At 44.1% G+C, this 18520-nt stretch overlaps 1 protein-coding gene across 6 annotated transcripts in view; it reads right to left on the reverse strand.

The window, feature by feature from the left end:
* Positions 1 to 18520, reverse strand: part of LOC135523964 (retinoic acid receptor alpha-like) — a 244811-nt gene that overhangs the window by 45572 nt on the left and 180719 nt on the right. For 2 of the 6 annotated variants that reach the window (XM_064951010.1, XM_064951006.1), the window contains exon 1: positions 8942 to 9945. The exons of the other annotated variants lie outside the window; for them this stretch is intronic. In XM_064951010.1, the coding sequence (XP_064807082.1) occupies positions 8942 to 9116 (175 nt within the window). In that variant the 5' untranslated portion in view covers positions 9117 to 9945. Of the gene's footprint in view, positions 1 to 8941; positions 9946 to 18520 lie in introns of those variants that run through there. 6 annotated transcript variants of the gene reach the window in all.

Consider the following 18520-nt stretch of genomic DNA (forward strand, 5'->3'; position numbering starts at 1 on the left):
TTACAAACACAGACAACACTATTGTGACGGCAGAGCAAATAAGGAACCAGCTTCTGTAACCGCAATGAGATCATCTGAGCCACAGAGACTCAATGGCTTGTTTCTTTTTGTGCTCAGGCACGGGTTGGCCCCCTATTATTAAAACTAGGTCCTGGTGCAGAAAATGAGACGGATACACTTTCATGAGAAGAAATAAAATAGATTGTGGACATATGATATGACCTTCAATTAAAAAAAAAAATGTAAGAGCAGTATACAGTATCTATAATGTAGACCTATTATAAGCTCCTCCTGAGTGCCTATTTTGGCGAGAGATTAAAACTCACTTTGGTGGCAGCAACTCTTTCTCTCGCAGATGCAGGAACACTGCCATTATTTTTAGCGTGCTAACCTTTGCCCCATTTTCTGGGCTATTCGCGGCATTTGGTACGGATGTCCCACTCTCTAAATTCCATTGTGTGGAGACATACAACCTGAGACGTACACAGTTGGCTGGCTCTCCGTGTGATGATGTAGCAACATTCAGACTCTCCAGAGGAGCACCAGAGGGCATGGCGATTGGCAGACGCCAGACGGCCATCTTGCTTTGCGTCAAAGAGATAGAGTTTGTGGGGGGTATTTCACCCTGCTGCAAGTGGAGAGAATTATGCAGTTTCTGATGAAATATGATGACTGTCCTTGTAATAACTCCATGTACAGAGAGCACATGAACAGGAAACTAGTGTCAAATAAGAATAAAAATGAGGAGAGCCTAAAGACGAAAAATTCCAGACCGATAGATTCTAGATTACCACCTAGGCATCATGTGAAAGAATGCAACCATGGAACAGGCGGAAAAAAGAGAAAAACTTTGGGAATGAGAACACCTGCTAGATGAAATCTGGGGTGATAAATGTCCTCGGTTCGATACCTCAATGAATTTATGCATGTTCTATTATCAGGGGGTGTGGATGAGACACGAAGAGGGCGGTGGGGAGAGAGTTATTGAGAGACCGGGAGCTCTTCTCAATATGCTGTGTAGCCAGCCGAGCAGAGCACATTGCGAACAAACCATCTGTAGAGATAAGTAAAGAGGTGATTACAACAAGCCGGCTCAATTTCTGACAGTCTGACGCTTGGTTGCCTTCATATACCCAGAATTGATTTAAATAAAGAGGCTATGAATATTTTAAAGTAGAACCACCTTAACCTAAGCCATTGCAATCGTCTGTCTGTCTGTCTGTCTGTCTGTCTGTCTGTCTACAGAGGGAGAACGTCATTATCGATAGTGAGATTACCGACTATAGTCACAATGTCTGCAATTACCAGTCTCCCTTAAGCTCTAATAAATCAATGACACTGTCTGAATCCATTCGTCCGCTTTGCTTTGTTCATCGAAGTGGGCTTTGCAGCGTAACCCACCCTTGTCTGGGGATTTAGCGTCAAACCCAGCTTGCGTACAGTACTCTGACCAATGCCCCTGGCTAATTCTCTCTGCAAACAAGCCGGAGTCTGTTGTTGGATCCAAGGGTGAGATTGTGAGCATAAACACAATCTCCACAAATATGCTGAATTCCCCTCATGATTGAGGTCTAAAGATGTTCTTACTGTGCCGCCCACATGACATTAAAACCCTTGAAGTCAGCGCTGTTTTTTGTGTGTACGTGAAACATGTGCAGTGACAAGTGCCAATACTGAAGGTGATGAACCACACACATTTAGCTCCTTAAAAAAAAACAATAACGCGTGAGTGCGCCGCGTGACCCGGATGCCACTGGTAGCCTGGTTAAGAGAGGCGTCTGTATTTGGTCAATTATGCATGGCATTAAAGCGATGGCTGCTTTGAAGGTTGACAACAGGGTGCCATTTGAGAAGGCGAGTGACGGCAGGTTGTGAAATGCTGCCTCGCGGCCTCTCCCAGGCACGGCGCTGAACTCCTTTCACCCCGCGCCATTACAAACATACCTTGATGACAAAGCAGGTTATTGATGTGCACCTGAAGGTGAAAGCGGGCGTCGTTCTGTGGAACACTGCGCTCTGGGCTTTCAGCCGTCCGGCAGGGACACTAAATCACCGTCTGAAGGGCTGACAGGAGCAGGCGGTCGCACGTGAGACTGTGTCTGCTGCTCACCCTGTTAAAACAGGGGACCTTGCCTAACACAGGCCTGTCCATCCATCTAGCCTGTCCCATCAGGTTCAAGTCCAGACAGTCTCAAGGGAAAAAGACCCTGTCCATAAAAGCACTAAAAGGTACTCGAGGAGTCTGGACATGAAAGAGTATGCAGAAAATATATAGGGACATGTCATTGACACAAAGTGCATATGCTGTGGTTCAAAATGGTAGGGTAGCAAAAGGCCTGCAGTATTCTAGTGAAAGAACACAAACCCAAGCACATGACCAGTGATTTACAGTAAACTAATCTATACTGAAGGAGAATATAAACAACATTTTACTAACTTACAGTTCATATGAGGAAATCAGTCAATTGAAATCAATTCATTAGGCCCAAATTTATGGATTTCATATTACTAGGAATACAGATGTGCATCTGCTGGTCACAGATACCTTGAAATTTAAAAAATAAATAAATAAAGTAGGGGCGTGGATCAGAAATCCAGTCAGTATCTGGTGTGACCACCATTTGCGACGTATCTCCTTTGCAAAGAGTTGAACAGGCTGTTGATTTTGGCCTGTGTAATGTTGTCCCACTCCTTTCAATGGATGTGCGAAGTTGCTGGATATTGGTGGGTACTGGAACACACTGTCAGACATGTCGATCCAGAGCATCCCAAACATGCTCAATGGATGACATGTCTGGTGAGTATGCCACCATGGGGCACTCTGTTCACAACATTGACAGCAGAAAACCACTCTCCCATGCCATACATATGGTCTGGGGCTGAGGCCTGTTGGATGTGCTGCCTGATTCTCTAAAACGACATTGGGTGCGGCTTATGGTAGAGAAATGAACATTCAACTCTGGCAACAGCTCTGGTGGACATTCCTGCAGTCAGCATGCCAATTGCATGCTCCCTCAAAACTTGAGACATCTGTGGCATTGTGTAGTGTGACAAAACTGCACATTTTTGTCCCCAGCACAAGGTGTAATGATCATGTTATTTAACAAGCTTCTTGATATGCCACACCTGTCAGCTGGATGGATTATCTTGGTAGAGAAATGCTCACTAACAGGGATGTAAACAAATTAGTGCCCAAAAGTTGAGAGAAATAAGCTTTTTGTTCGTATGGAAAATTTCTGGGATCTTTTATTTCAGCTCATGAAATATGGGACCAACACTTTACGTGTTGCGTTCAGAGTATATAGAACATCAGATTCAAAATGCGAATCCATTCTACCACAAGCCTGGTTGGATGACCATTTTTCCCACAGTTGTTATGCTCAGCATCTCCACATTGCAGTGTTACAAAACACCAGCTTTTTTGGGGGTTTAGTGGAACAGACGTCTTTTTATGCAAAGTTATTTATGAACTCTTTCAAGTCCCTGGTGCATAATGCCAGGTGCAGCTTGTATGTCAGGGGCGGAAACAATATCCATAGCTCATTTGCAAAGCCAACACCACAATCGTTTGGCAATCGCAGCGTCCAAACAGACCAGCCACAGTTTCCATGCGCTGTAATAACAGCACAAACAATTACAGGGCAGTCTCGCTACGCTGTATGACGCTGTAAGTCCTCAACCCTAAGAGAAACCGCACGGGTTTACACTTCACAAGCAAACTGGAACTCTTCCCCTTAAACTAATTCCCTCTTCATTCGCCCTGCCCAAAATTGCTCCGGCTATTACAGTCCTTAGCATTGGAAAACAAAAATACCATCTGTTTTTTCTACCAAATTCCCCCCACTCCGAAAGGACTTCCGCACTTAAATACCACGAGTCTGATTAGGCAAGCAGTTAACAACCCCCCTCCGATACAGGCGATTAGAGCCAATAGGTCAGTATTTGGCAGCTCTGCCTTGATAAACAAAAAAAGAGTCAGTCAAAACACTTCTCCATGGGCTGGTGTCGGCGCGCAAACCCAACAAACCATATGACAGCCTCAGAGATGGAGTCCAAGCCGGAGTTCTCTCGCAGTGACTGTAGCCCACCATGTGTCATCCCTACCCCACCACCAACCCCCCTCCCCGTGCAGTGTGTGACAGTCATGTGAAAAGGGCCATGCGCATTCCTTCATGCATGAGCCAGTAATTGCTGTAAGGATTCTGGCAGCAGCAGCCCTCTTGAAAGGAATGGAATCAAGTGCATTTAAATCTGCTTGAACCCGTCGATGAGACCTGGCATTGTTCTACAACACAATAACAGAGTACTACTGCGGTTGTTGTTCCCTTTGATGAACGCGACTCACTGACATGGCTGGATAGTGATAACACCGCTCACCTGGAGCATGTGAATATATAATACGGTGACTAGTGGCAGCTGATCATGTTTCTTAGAGGAAGTTTTAGACTGATTTCACTGAACGTACTCAGAGTTGAGAGGACTTCTGAAGGGTCATCTGATGAATAATGGAGATAGGTGCACCAGACATTGGACTATCCTAGCCCTCTTTGGTTAGGATATATCCCCCTGCAAATAGAAACAGAATCTTGTACTACTATGGCTGTTTTTTGTGTGTTTTTACCCGTGATCCAGTAAGCCTCCAAAGCCATGTGATGACACCAAAGGACATTATGTACACCCCCACCGACTCCCTACCCTCCGACTCCCTCCAAACCCCCTCAGTTTCCCCCATTGGGCACTAAACTTTTTATCGCGTCCAGGCAGTAAGGCAGACCTCTCCCCACTACTCCTATGAGCACAACAATGTGTACCAGAGCTTGGGATCAGAGGTCTTTTCCTGGTTTTCCCCTCAGCTAGCCTTTCGCATATTAGCTCACATGGTTCAAATCAATGCCACGACTAGAACCGCTCACTGGACCAATACAATAATAGTGTACAGGGTGGAGTCGACAGCTCAGTAAGGGCTTTTGCTGCCTGCGTTGTGTTGCCGAGGAGTTGTATTGCTTTAACACTAGTAGAGATGTAACCTCTCAAACAAGACCAGCAGCATGTGAGGAGTTTCTGTCTGTGATTGGTGTTGTTGTCAATATGTTTCTCAATGTCTAATCCCCATCTCTGTCCAAACCTTATGACTTTTAGTAAACACAGAATCAGGTCAGGCAGGATGGATATTCATATGACAAACCCTGGGGTCTGGGTACATTTGTCAATACCCTGATGAGAAATACACATGTTCTCATTTACATAATCCAGATTTACTGAGGATATATTCCGTTCTCAGGATATGAGAGGCTGTTTTGGTCACTCAGCAGTAATGAACAAGCAGACCACTTCTACCTTAAAGTCCCAGTGTGCTTTGTCATTAGTGGCACAGCAGGTTACCCCCAGCGGAGGTAGAGAATGGTACTTTGTTGCCACAATAAAATGATCTCCATTATTCCAGATATAATCTAGAGCCAATTCTGTGAGTGCAGCAGGGGGGACCATTTTCCTCCACCTGTACACTGTTTATAGAATAAATAATAACTTCTGATGACATTTGGTCATTGAAGCACTTTTTTTATTGACTTATATGCTATATGTTCAGCAATATGCCACTATCCCCATTTGACATATGGGGATAGCCACAACTGTCAGTAAGAGTGTCCATGATTGAGTCTATGAATCTCTTCCTTCAAAGAATCAATCATGGACACTCTTACTGACTGTTGTAGCTGCTTTGTGTGATTTATTGTTGTCTCTACCTTCTTGCCCTTAGTGCTGTTGAGAGACTCTAGACCCACTCTGACTTTTTTTGACGCCATTTCCGGTCACAACTTGCAGACTTGTTTACGTGTTGCTGTGCGTTTTGCTGCCAACCCTACTTTGCTACCTGACAACTTTACGGTTTTTACTTTTTTTATTACCGTTTTTCACTTTATCTGGACGTGGTTCGTCAGGACCTCCAATTGCTGAAGCTAAGAAGTAACATTAACATGATGCCTTCTAATTGCAGTCACTGTACTCATAATATACAGGAGAACGATCGCCTTACGTCGAGGATAGCTGTGTTGCAAGCCCAGCTTCAGACGCAATCTTTAGGAAAGGGTAATTTCAGTGTAGTAAAGGATGAAACAGTGTCTGTGACACCAGTAAGTACAGATAGTAACGTTAGTATAAATCCCCTCGCACGGTCCCCGCAGCCGGACAACTTTCTCATGGTTTCTGGAGGGAACTGCTGTAGGAATGCTCAACCGGTGTCGCTCATTCAGCCGACAGAAACTTTCAAACGGTTTCCCCATTAAGAAGCGAGTCGGAGTCTGAGGCCGAGCCTTCTCTTGTCTCTACTCCTCCCGTTACGGGGTCTGAAACGCCGAAGCTTCCCACCATTAGCTCTGACAAATTGAAAACCCTAGTCATTGGCGACTCCATTACCCGCAGTATTAGACTTAAAACGAATCATCCAGCGATCAAACACTGTTAACAGGGGGCAGGGCGACCGACGTTAAGGCTAATCCGAAGATGGTGCTGGCTAAAGCTAAAACTGGCAAGTGTAGAGAGTATAGAGATATTGTTATCCACGTCGGCACCAACGATGTTAGGATGAAATAGTCAGAGGTCACCAAGTGCAACATAGCTTCAGCGTTTAAATCAGCTACAAAGATGTGTCGGCATTGAGTAATTGTCTCTCGCCCCCTCCCAGTTAGGGGGAGTGATGAGCTCTACAGCAGAGTCTCACAACTCAATCGCTGGATGAAAACTGTTTTCTGCCCCTCCCAAAAGATAGAATTTGTAGATAATTAGCCCTCTTTCTGGGACTCAACCACAAACAGGACCAAGCCTGGCCTGCTGAGGAGTGACGGACTCCATCCTAGCTGGAGGGGTGCTATCATCTTATCTACCAACATAGACAGGGCTCTAACTCCTCTAGCTCCACAATAAAATAGGGTGCAGGCCAGGCAGCAGGCTGTTAGCCAGCCTGCCAGCTTAGTGGAGTCTGCCACGAGCACAGTCAGTGTAGTCAGCTCAGCTATCCCCATTGAGACAGTGTGTGCCACGACCTGGGTTGGGCAAAACTAAACATGGCGGTGTTCGCCTTAGCAATCTCACTAGGATAAAGACCTCCTCCATTCCTGCCATTATTGAAAGAGATCGTGATACCTCATCTCAAAATAGGGCTACTTAATGTTAGATCCCTTACTTCAAAGGCAATTATAGTCAATTAACTAATCACTGATCACAATCTTGATGTGATTGGCCTGACTTGACACATGGCTTAAGCCTGATGAATTTACTGTGTTAAATAAGGCCTCACCTCCTGGTGACACTAGTGACCATATCCCCCATGCATCCCGCAAAGGCGGAGGTGTTGCTAACATTTATAAGAGGAAATTTCAATTTACAACAAAAAAATGACATTTGTCTCTTTTGTGGGCTATACTCGGCCTTGTCTCAGGATGGTAAGTTGGTGGTTGAAGATATCCCTCTCGTGGTGTGGGGGCTGTGCTTTGGCAAAGTGGGTGGGGTTATATCCCTCCTGTCTGGCCCCTCCGGGGGTATCATCGGATGGGGCCACAGTGTCTCCTGACCCCTCCTGTCTCAGCCTCCAGTATTTATGCTGCAGTAGTTTGTGTCGGTGTCCCAGACCTATTATTTCACCATGCTGGTAATTTATAAACATTTGAACATCTTGGCCATGTTCTGTTATAATCTCCACCCGGCACAGCCAGAAGAGAACTGGCTACTCCTCATAGCCTGGTTCCTCTCTAGGTTTCTTCCTAGGTTTTGGCCTTTCTAGGGAGTTTTTCCTAGCCAACGTGCTTCTACACCTGCATTGCTTGCTGTTTGGGGTTTTAGGCTGGGTTTCTGTACAGCACTTTGAGATATAAGCCGATGTACGAAGGGCTATATAAATACATTTGATTTGTCTGTGCCCAATAATGTTTGTACCCTGTTTTGTGCTGCTACCATGTTGTGTTGCTGCCATGCTTTTGTCGTCTTCGGTCTCTCTATGTCGTGCTGTCTCTTGTCGTGATGTGTGTTTTGTCCGATATTTTTATATGATTTATTATTTTTAATCACAGCCTCCATCCCCGCAGGGGGCTTTTGTCTTTTAGTAGGCCCTCATTGTAAATAAGAATTTGTTCTTAACTGACTTGCATAGTTAAATAAATGTTAAATAAAAACAAATAGAGCAAATTCCAAAACAAAGTAGTGTATTAATAGACAAAAACAAATACATATCAATAATCATATAATGACTAGAGATCTGCATAATTACCCGTACAGGTCTTCAAATGAATATTTATCCCCAATGGAAAAACATTTAAGAATTTTTAATGAGGTGTGTATCTAGAAGAGCTTATTGCAGTTATATTTATGTATTTATTTGACCTTTATTTAACGAGGCAAGTCAGTTGAGAACATATTCTTATTGTCAATGATGGCCTAGGAACAGTGGGTTAACTGCCTTGTTCAGTGGCAGAACAACAGATTTGTCAGATCAGCTCAGGGATTCGATCCAGCAACGTTACTGGCCCAACGCCCTAACCACTAGGCTACCTGCCGCTCTATAACGCCAGCAGGAAAGTTTGATATGATTACCTTGGGTGTGCCTAGATAAAACCTCGTGGTTATTAATCAAAATCCAATGGTTTGGATAACATTGCCTGCTTTATAGGCTACTGTAGGCTTTATTGCGATATAGATACCTTTACATTATTGCAAAACGAGTGATTATTAACCTGATTAAAACGAATTTAATAGGCCTAATAGCATGGTATATGTGAAATAAAATGTCAGCCGTTACAAATGAAAGCGCAATAATTCAGTACACTTCAGAGAACAAATATCATGAATATTTAGCTCAGAAACACCATGGCATAGTTGAGCGTAAAGGGCTTCGTGTGAACTTCGCCAATGAGTGAAATGAAATGAACGAGGCAGTGAAAATGCCACCTACAGTGATTCGAGCCGTTCCAGTGTTGATTTCTGATGGACGTGCTGTAGTGATGAGGCGCTCCGGGCACAAGTCCTTTCTCTGGGATCAAACATCCTCTGCTCTGGTTGTAGTAATCCATCATTAAAAACGGGTTCGGGCTGGGATTCAGTCCCACGACGTCCACACTCTCATACATCGTACGTAGAGAGAAAGCGGGACGATTGTTGTCCGAGGAGAGCGAAAGAACGTCTGCTGCGCGCAACGAGTTGGGCACACGAAAATAGGAGCAGCAGACGTGTGGTTTTCAGTTTGCCACCAGTAGACTGTGCAAAAGGGTAAAAACTACAATACATTCAAAATAAAGGGAATACATCCGTTCATAGACACGACACTTGAGGATTCGGGTCCACTAGTTGTTTAGTCAATCCGCTACAAAACTAAAATAATTGTATGGAATACCGACCCACACTAAATTTGAACACATCGTTCAAAAGAATGGCCAACGTCATGTCAAAAGTGAGGTTTGAAATGCGCCGAACGATTCGTTTAATCGAAAAGCCGACCGGAATAACTTCATCGGGTCAGTTCAATGGCCATGCCTCAAATAGTAAACTAGATCGAAATTTAAATGATATACCCTACAAACTCCAATAATACCTGAAATCACAAGGGGTCCAAGTCCATTTCAATAACACAGCACCCACATCAGAATAGGCAAAAGAGATCAGGTGCTGATCAATTAGAATGAAATTCCGTATTTAGTTCCAACTCGTCCTCTGGGATAAGTAAAATAGTCCACACAAATCAAGAGCGCAAACGGGACAATCAGCCTGCTGTCTGTACGCCGATCCACTTATTTTGTCTACCGTGCAACACCAATGCACGACTACTCGATTTGCTACATATCTTGCCCTGCTTGCATTTAAAATGTCCTGATTCGCACAACACATTCGGTTCTTCTTGTTTTGTATACCGAGAGGAGCCGAATTCGCTCCCACACAAATTGCGTGGCTATCATGTTCTGCAGAAAGTGACCAGGCACAGCAGCTGGCATGTGGCTCCACCTACACTCCCTTCTTCTGTAACCCTTCACAGACATCCCCAACCTGAGCGGGGCGTTGGTGAGAGAGGAACGAGGCCCGCAGGCGCCTCGGCCTGCCTCTCTCTATTACAGAAGTGCGTATTGAAAGATAATTAGGTTTAGTAAACTCTTTAAATGAACCTTATGTATTTTCAGCGAGCTCATTAACATAATTGATTATTCCATGAGCCTATAACTATTTTCCTAAAAGTTGTCTACCCTCCCTCGTCATTTGGGCTCGCCCTTCCAACTAATTTGACTCCTTCTCCGTGTTCTCATCGTTCACTACCCTCTGTTTTTTTCCCTCAGTCTGCTAATTCGCCTAACGCTATTCGGCTGAACTTTTCTTGAACTCAAGGAAGCAGGCAGCCTCACCTCCAAATGACCCAGATGCTGACTCGGATTTGCCTCTGCGCTTCTCACCTGACATCATTCAAGGTTTCCCACCTTGTACACCCGATATTACACAATCACACTCCCTAAAGTGCTGCTCAATGAACAAGCGTAGATTACTTCTGCTTTCTGCTCAGAGGCTAAGAGTCACAGTTAACCAGGCACTGTAACCAATAACGGGCACTTTTTACAGCCACAATCAAATATATAAAGTTGTTTCCAAGTTTCTAATAGTTGTGGACATCAAATTGGCGTGGGTGCAACATTGTTGCCACTTCCTTAAAGGAATACACAACACTAGTTTGTATTCAATTGTTATGACCATGTTGAAACACTTTTCATTTCCATCCAAATAATAGATAATACAAACTTTATAACCATGATGATATAATATAACTATCATATAATAGTGAAGAATTCAGAATAAGTTGGAAAAGCAAAAAATGTCCATCTTCTGTAGCCTCTTCAGACATCTATCCAATATATTAGCCCATCACATGATACCTTTCTGAAATCCTCAGCATGTTTCCTAATCTCACACACACAAAGAAAACTTTATGTAGGTCGAGTCAAAACCATATTTTCAGTTCACATTTGCTAGACTGGGACACCAATATTATAAGACTAATTGTACCCCAATGATAATCAACTTGAATGTTGTGTGATTGGGAAACACCTGAGGATTTCAGGAATGTACAGTATCATGTGTTGGTTGGGCTAGAATGTTGGACAGATGTCAAAATAGGTTACAGAAGATGGAAATGCAACACATGTCCCATTTTGTCTGAATTCACTCAAATAACAGACCTAATAAAAGCACTACACGAAACAAACAGGATAAAGTTCTGCAAGAACCAGAGCCCTGACTAAAATGTACTGTACAAGGGGTCGCTAATGTAAACGGGATGCATTTCCTCCATTGGAAAAGCCTAGACTGTCCCACTTTTGCTACTCCAAGTTGTCCTACTTTAGCTACATATGGCTGGTAAAGCAGGACAAAAAGACAATTACAAAATTGAAACATAATATTGCCTTTACTTTTATGTTTTGATGCACCAGTACATTATTTACACAGTTTTATAACCCTAACATCAAAACAGAAAAATAAACTGTGTCACTGATCTTACTGTGTGCTTCGCTTCCTGTTTGAAGCTTGCTCTGCCCCCCCCCCCCTCTATGATATCACACCAATGAAGTGACATGATTTTGATCATGTGGTTTTTCGCTGCCAGGGTTTAGTAACAATAGTTTTGATTTTCTCGTCAAACAAAGAAGTGCGCCAGGATTAAGCTGTCCCAGGTTAGATGATGTCCCGCTCTTTCAGAATTCCCACTACATGTCGTTTCAGGCCTGATACCTGTGTATATCACAGTACAGGTTTTAGCCAGTTCCCCATCCAGGGCTCTTGATTGGTAATAATAGTGCGCGGGTTGACCCATAACCCGCAGTCCCCACGGAGTGGACGGGTTTAGGGTCACAAAATGTGTGGATGAAGGGTGACTGGGGTAGCGGGTGGGTTAAATAAAAATAAAACAATGCAAAAAAACAAATCCATAAATGTATAATTCTTGTGCAATTCATATCTAAAAGGCCACATTGAGGTTTTTTATGCACTAACTTGTATGCGCGCCAAATGCAGATGGCTTAAATGGAATAGTAACTGAAAGTCTGTAAACTGACTAGGTCTATAATCTCTCACATAGCCTAATATAATATCAACTCCTGCAGAATTGAGCATTTCTTGCAGTAATATGTTACACAAATTGTACATTTCGACTCTGGAACAGGAGTGGAGAAATAGGATCGATTTTCTTCAGCATCTTAAGAGAATGAATGAGTGGTTAGGACCTTTACAGATGGTCCCTATCTTTATTAGCACCATAAAAGCTGATAGTATTTAAGCCACATAAAATATGCATCCATGCCGAAACTGAAATCTTATGAGAAACATGTTGGGTCGTTTTCACATCTTTCAATTCCCTAAAAACCCGTCAAACTGATGTCATTTGGAAATTTAGCATGGAAAATCTTTACATTTATTGTTTTGTTATTGCATTAACTCTCTGGTCCATAAATGTCTTTGCTGTGAGAGAAAAACTGAGATGGAAGAGAAATCTTTACAGATGAAGCTAGATTACTAGATTAAAACATTCATTATATTGATGTATGTCATTGTATGGTGAGCATCCGTTTATTTAGTTAGTTCTAGGGCAATAAGTTATATTAGTTTAGTTTAGTTTAGCAATTTAGTTCTAGGGCAATAAGTAATGACAGAAGAGAAGCTGCATGTAGGCCTATCTAATTACAGACAAGTTGAATAACAAATAGCCTACCAAAATGTTGGAAATTATAAGCAGAAACATAGTCCGCCTGACCAGGCTTTGAAAATAAATCCCGCACCCCCTGTCCAAAAATCTTTATGCCATCTGACTGTACAGCACATTTTCTATATTTGCAGGTTAGGGTCGGGTGCGGGCCTCAGATTTGAACTTTATCACATTTGGGCCGTTGCGGATGGGTTATTAGCAATTGTGGGCAGGTGAATAAACAGCTGACCCATGCATCACTAATTGGTACATCCCAGTGTCTGGCCTACACCTGGACCCAATGACAGTATATATATGAATGGACAATGCCATTGATCACGTGACACCACTCAAATCAAATCAATCAAATCAAATGTTATTTGTCACATACACATGGTTAGCAGATGTTAATACGAGTGTAGCGATATGCTTGTGCATCTAGTTCAGACAATGCAGTAATAACCAACGAGTAATCTAGCTAACAATTCCAAAACTACTACCTTATACAAGTGTAAAGGGATAAAGAATATGTACATAAAGATATATGAATGAGTGATGGTACAGAGCGGCATAGGCAAGATGCAGTAGATGGTATCGAGTACAGTATATACATATGAGATGAGTATGTAAACAAAGTGGCATAGTTAAAGTGGCTAGTGATACATGTATTACATAAAGATGCAGTAGATGATATAGAGTACAGTATATACGTATACATATGAGATAAATAATGTAGGGTATGTAAACATTATATTAAGTAGCATTGTTTAAAGTGGCTAGTGATATATTTTACATCAATTCACATTATTAAAGTGGCTGGAGTTGAGTCAGTGTTAGTGGTGGCTGTTTAACAGTCTGATGGCCTTGAGATAGAAGCTGTTTTTCAGTCTCTCGGTCCCAGCTTTGATGCACCTGTACTGACCTCGCCTTCTGGACGATAGCGGGGTGAACAGGCAGTGGCTCGGGTGGTTGTTGTTCTTGATGATCTTTATGGCCTTCCTGTGACATCGGGTGGTGTAGGTGTCCTGGAGGGCAGGTAGTTTGCCCCGGTGATGCGTTGTGCAGACCTCACTACCCTCTGGAGAGCCTTACGGTTGTGGGCGGAGCAGTTGCCATACCAGGCGGTGATACAGCCCGACAGGATGCTCTCGATTGTGCATCTGTAGAAGTTTTTGAGTGCTTTTGGTGACAAGCCAAATTTCTTCAGCCTCCTGAGATTGAAGAGGCACTGCTGCGCCTTCTTCACGATGCTGTCTGTGTGGGTGGACCAATTCAGTTTGTCTGTGATGTGTACGCCGAGGAATTTAAAACTTACTACCCTCTCCACTACTGTTCCATCAATGTGGATAGGGGGGTGTTCCCTCAAGTCCACAATCATCTCCTTAGTTTTGTTGATGTTGAGTGTGAGGTTATTTTCCTGACACCACACTCCGAGGGCCCTCACCTCCTCTCTGTAGGCCGTCTCGTCGTTGTTGGTAATCAAGCCTACCACTGTTGTGTCGTCCGCAAACTTGCTGATTGAGTTGGAGGCGTGCGTGGCCACGCAGTTGTGGGTGAACAGGGAGTACAGGAGAGGGCTCAGAACGCACCCTTGTGGGGCCCCAGTGTTGAGGATCAGTGTGGTGGAGATGTTGTTACCTACCCTCACTACCTGGGGGCGGCCCGTCAGGAAGTCCAGTGCCCAGTTGCACAGGGTGGGGTCGAGACCCAGGGTCTCGAGCTTGATGACGAGTTTGGAGGGTACTATGGTGTTAAATGCTGAGCTGTAGTCGATGAACATCATTCTCACATAGGTATTCCTCTTGTCCAGATGGGTTAGGGCAGTGTGCAGTCATGTCCATGTCAAATCAAATGTATTGTTCGCGTACACAATTTATCAGATGTGAAGCCAAGGAAGTCTTAAGATGGCGTCTCATGTGGGAGATTTATGTAGACATAACATGCTCAGTTTGAGCTACTCCAGGAAGTGCTGTTGCAGGTTAGCTCAGTGCTGACCCCTCTTATTCAGTATCTCAAGTTGATGGCCGAACAGGGTACTGCAGGCTGCCATTATCAACTAAATTATCATAATAACTTCTTCTGTGTGCAATTTTAAAATAATCAGTTCAAGGGCATACATTGTGTGTAATAGAAGGCATTTGTTAGTTTTTTTTCCACAAAGATTGCCATCTTCCCATTCACTATAATGGGGGACCCTGTTTTCTGCAAACAATGCCTGCAGTACCAGGGTCAGCCTTGAACTTTGTGGCTTCAATGAGAGGGGCAGTCGTTCTCCCCTGCCTGAACCGCGGGGCCATGACTGAGCCTGACTGAGAAGGTGTTAGAGGGATTATTGCCATTATCCACAGAGGGGGGTGGCCTGCTCCTCTGACTGTGACCCTTATCTAATGCAGGGCCCAGACTGTTTACTTTGACTGATAATGAGCCCACAGAGAGCCAGCTCTGGGCAGATACCACCGAAGAAATTCCTTCACAGGATTGGCCTCAACGAGTAATGGTGTCAGAAAACGCAAATATACTCTGCCTGTTTATTTCTCAGATTGGGCAGTGTTTAGTTGACCTCTACATTGTGATGGCACAGCCAGAGTGGCAGATAATGGTTGACCTACAAAGACTTAAAATGGTCCAAAAAGGAAGACCCGGAAAATGGTTAGACTCCAGCCACCCAAGACTGTTCTCTCTGCTTCCGCACGGCAAACGGTACCGGTGCATCAAAGTCTGGCAACTGATAAATAGCTAACAAAATAGCTCCACGGACTGAGTTAACCTTGTATCCTCAACCTTTTTTTCTTCTCAATTGTTGTCTCTATGCACTCTCACAGGGCCCTACACACTCACAGGGCCCCACACACTTACAGGGCCCCACACACTCACACACACTGCATCATCTGCTCACTCACACATAACATTCACATAAATTTATACGGACATACATACTACTCACATACATACTACTCTGTTTATCTTCTATACTGATGCCTAGTCACCTTACCCCTATACATATCTACCTCCATGACTCCAGTATCCCTGCACAATGTAAATAGGGTATTGGAACTGACCCTGTATAGTATGCTTACTTATTGTGTTCTTTATATGTCTTATTTCTCAGGTTTCTTTGTCTAGTATTACATTGTTATTGATTATTGCATTGTTGGGTTTTGAGTTAGCACGAAAGGCATTTCACTGTGTTTGTGCATTTGACATTAAAACTTGGATTGTTGATAATTTCTTGTCATGGAGAGGAGGCATGGGAAAGCTTGAGGAACCAACCCTCTTCTTCAGGCCTTCTGAGGACATGTCACATTGCCGGGACATGAAAAGAAGCAGAAGTCAATGCCAAATAGAGTTCCGTCAAAACATAACGAATCATTCTGAATCTATGCAGGCGCCAGGAGACTTAATGAGTGTCGTTTTTCAGGCTGAGTGAGTGGAGAGAGCGAGCGAGCGAGAGAGAATGCACGCACGCATGACTAAGTCGCTTCGGATAAAAGCGTCTACTAAATGGCGTATATTATTATATTGTGTTGCTTGTCAGCTATGTAGCAGATCGCTAATTGCTCTGATACATCCTCTGCTCCCATGGTGCATTGGGCTGTCCTACTCATTGTCTGACCCCATGATATCAAAAGAGGTGCTTATTCCCTTTCGGCATGGGGATATTACATCAGCGTTAGCTGGGAGAATGAGGGCGCTGGCACGCTGCCATGTGGTGCCCAGTCATATGTGCCCATGGCCCCTGGCTTTCAAGGGCAGGTCTCTGGAGCCAGTGGCTAGTTTGGACATTAGGAAGTGAGAGAGAGAGTCGGGATTGTCACACGCAACACCGAGCCAAAGGAGGCAAGCTCGTCTAGTTAGAGGTTAAATGAACGTGGTCAGCGGCTTCTGGCACAAGTTAGCAGGTGTGTGTGAAGGCAAAGCCTAGGAGGAGGAGGAGCCAGTGCCAGCTATCCAGCCTACTCAAATATGCCGGAGACAGAGAGTGGCTTCAAAAGCTCCACACTCCTGACAACACAGAAAGCTACAGAGATTGGACCTGTGTGTGTGTGTGTGTGTGTGTATAAAATATATATATATATATAAAACTCTATTGCATGGCTCAGGCTTCAAAGCGTGGTTACTTAAAGCCTCAACAGCCCACTGAAGGAAAGGCCTTGATTAAAGCACCATTCAGGCATTATTGCCTGGCAAAAATGGCACTGTTATGTAAGTGCAACATAATAAAAGAATATGAGGGTAAACACAATGCCCTTGATTAAGGAGCGAACTTGGAGGAGAGATTGGATGGGGGATGGAGAGAAAGGGTTATTTGAGGGAATTCAGAGTGCTTTAAGACTGCGGCCTGAACCGTGAGGGTGTCAAACTCTTTTTACAGCCACTCTCTCCTTGCCCCGTCAAGGGTGTTAAGAAGCAGTAAAATGTTGTCCCTCACCACTCACCCCCATAGGACAGGAGATAGCTAGCTGTTGGTCTACAGGTTAGAACAAACAATAGGTCATTGGGCTAACTGCTATAGTGCTGAGAGGGTCAAATGAAAAGGAGTTATTTGGCAAACCATCACAAAATCTTGGCTTACAGGCATAGAACCATGCAAGATAAGGAGAACATTTTTTTTTTGCTAACGTTGGCCACGATTCAGCAACATCTAATCAGCTGTCCCTTGATGCTTGTGTTCTCACACTTTTCAGATTTGTATTACCCCACTTACTTCCTGTAACAATATGTTCTCTATCGGAGTGGACAGACAAAAAAACAAAACATGCTTTCGTCAAAAAGTCAAGTGTTTTACGGCTAAGTTGGGTAAAAGAGTGGAGAAGTAGTGTTTTCTATCAGCTCGTCTGCTCAACAACACTTAACAGGGAGTAGTCTGCTGACAAGATAACGACGGACATGTTTGAGTCAGTCCAGCTCGTCTAATTTTGGATTCCTCATCATCTGCTAGTATCCAGATCCCAGTTCTCCACACATATCCTCCCCCACGCTAGCTCTAGCACATTTGCCAACAGACGGTTAATACCAGCACCCAGACGAGGAGATCAGATATAACTGAGGAAAGCCAGCTTTGCAAAGCTTTCCTTCTTTTTTATAATATCTTATGTGCGACCAAATAAGGCTGACCAGCAGGAGAGACCAAATAGAGAAAGAACTTAAGAGGAAATAGAGGCAAGGTCCAGTAGCTTTGCAACAAAAAACACAGGCAACAAAGGCACCGAGACACAGATAGGGCCCACTCGTCGCTATACTCTTCTGCTTTGCAGCAGTTCGTGTGTCCTGCATGTCTCTGCCATTATCCCACGACTGTGTAGCTCACTTCCACAGCTGGCATCGCTGCACAGCAAACTTTCTCATGTGTCTGCCAGTACTCCACTTCACAGTGAGCTGCATGTGTCTGCCTGGCCCAGAAGCCCAGGTGTTTTCACTATACCGGAGATGGCATGGGCTTAGCGACATTGCTGTTATCACCCTGCTCCCCGCTGCCAGCCATGTGTGTGTTTGTGTGCGTTTACACAGCTGGTTTTCCGCAGCCAGTGTGCTCGCCGCGGCTGGCCAAAAACAGCAGCTGCGCCCACTGACAGTGAGTAGATGGTGTAAAGGACACGGCTCTCCATGTGAGAACAAGCTGCGGTATCGAGAGACATGGCCCCACTTCCACCTCTTCCTATGGTTCCATCAGACCCAGGGCAGGAGCCTTTTATGGATCCAACATCAGAGAGGTGGCACTCAAATGTGTCTGTGGTGGGTGGGGGTTTCTGAAAGGCTATTATGCTGCTTTTGCAGGGATCTTTATGAAAGCCCCATGTCCACTTTAATGCCCCTCAAATA

This window comes from Oncorhynchus masou, chromosome 31 (genome assembly GCF_036934945.1).
Source record: "Oncorhynchus masou masou isolate Uvic2021 chromosome 31, UVic_Omas_1.1, whole genome shotgun sequence".
NCBI lineage: Eukaryota > Metazoa > Chordata > Actinopteri > Salmoniformes > Salmonidae > Oncorhynchus > Oncorhynchus masou.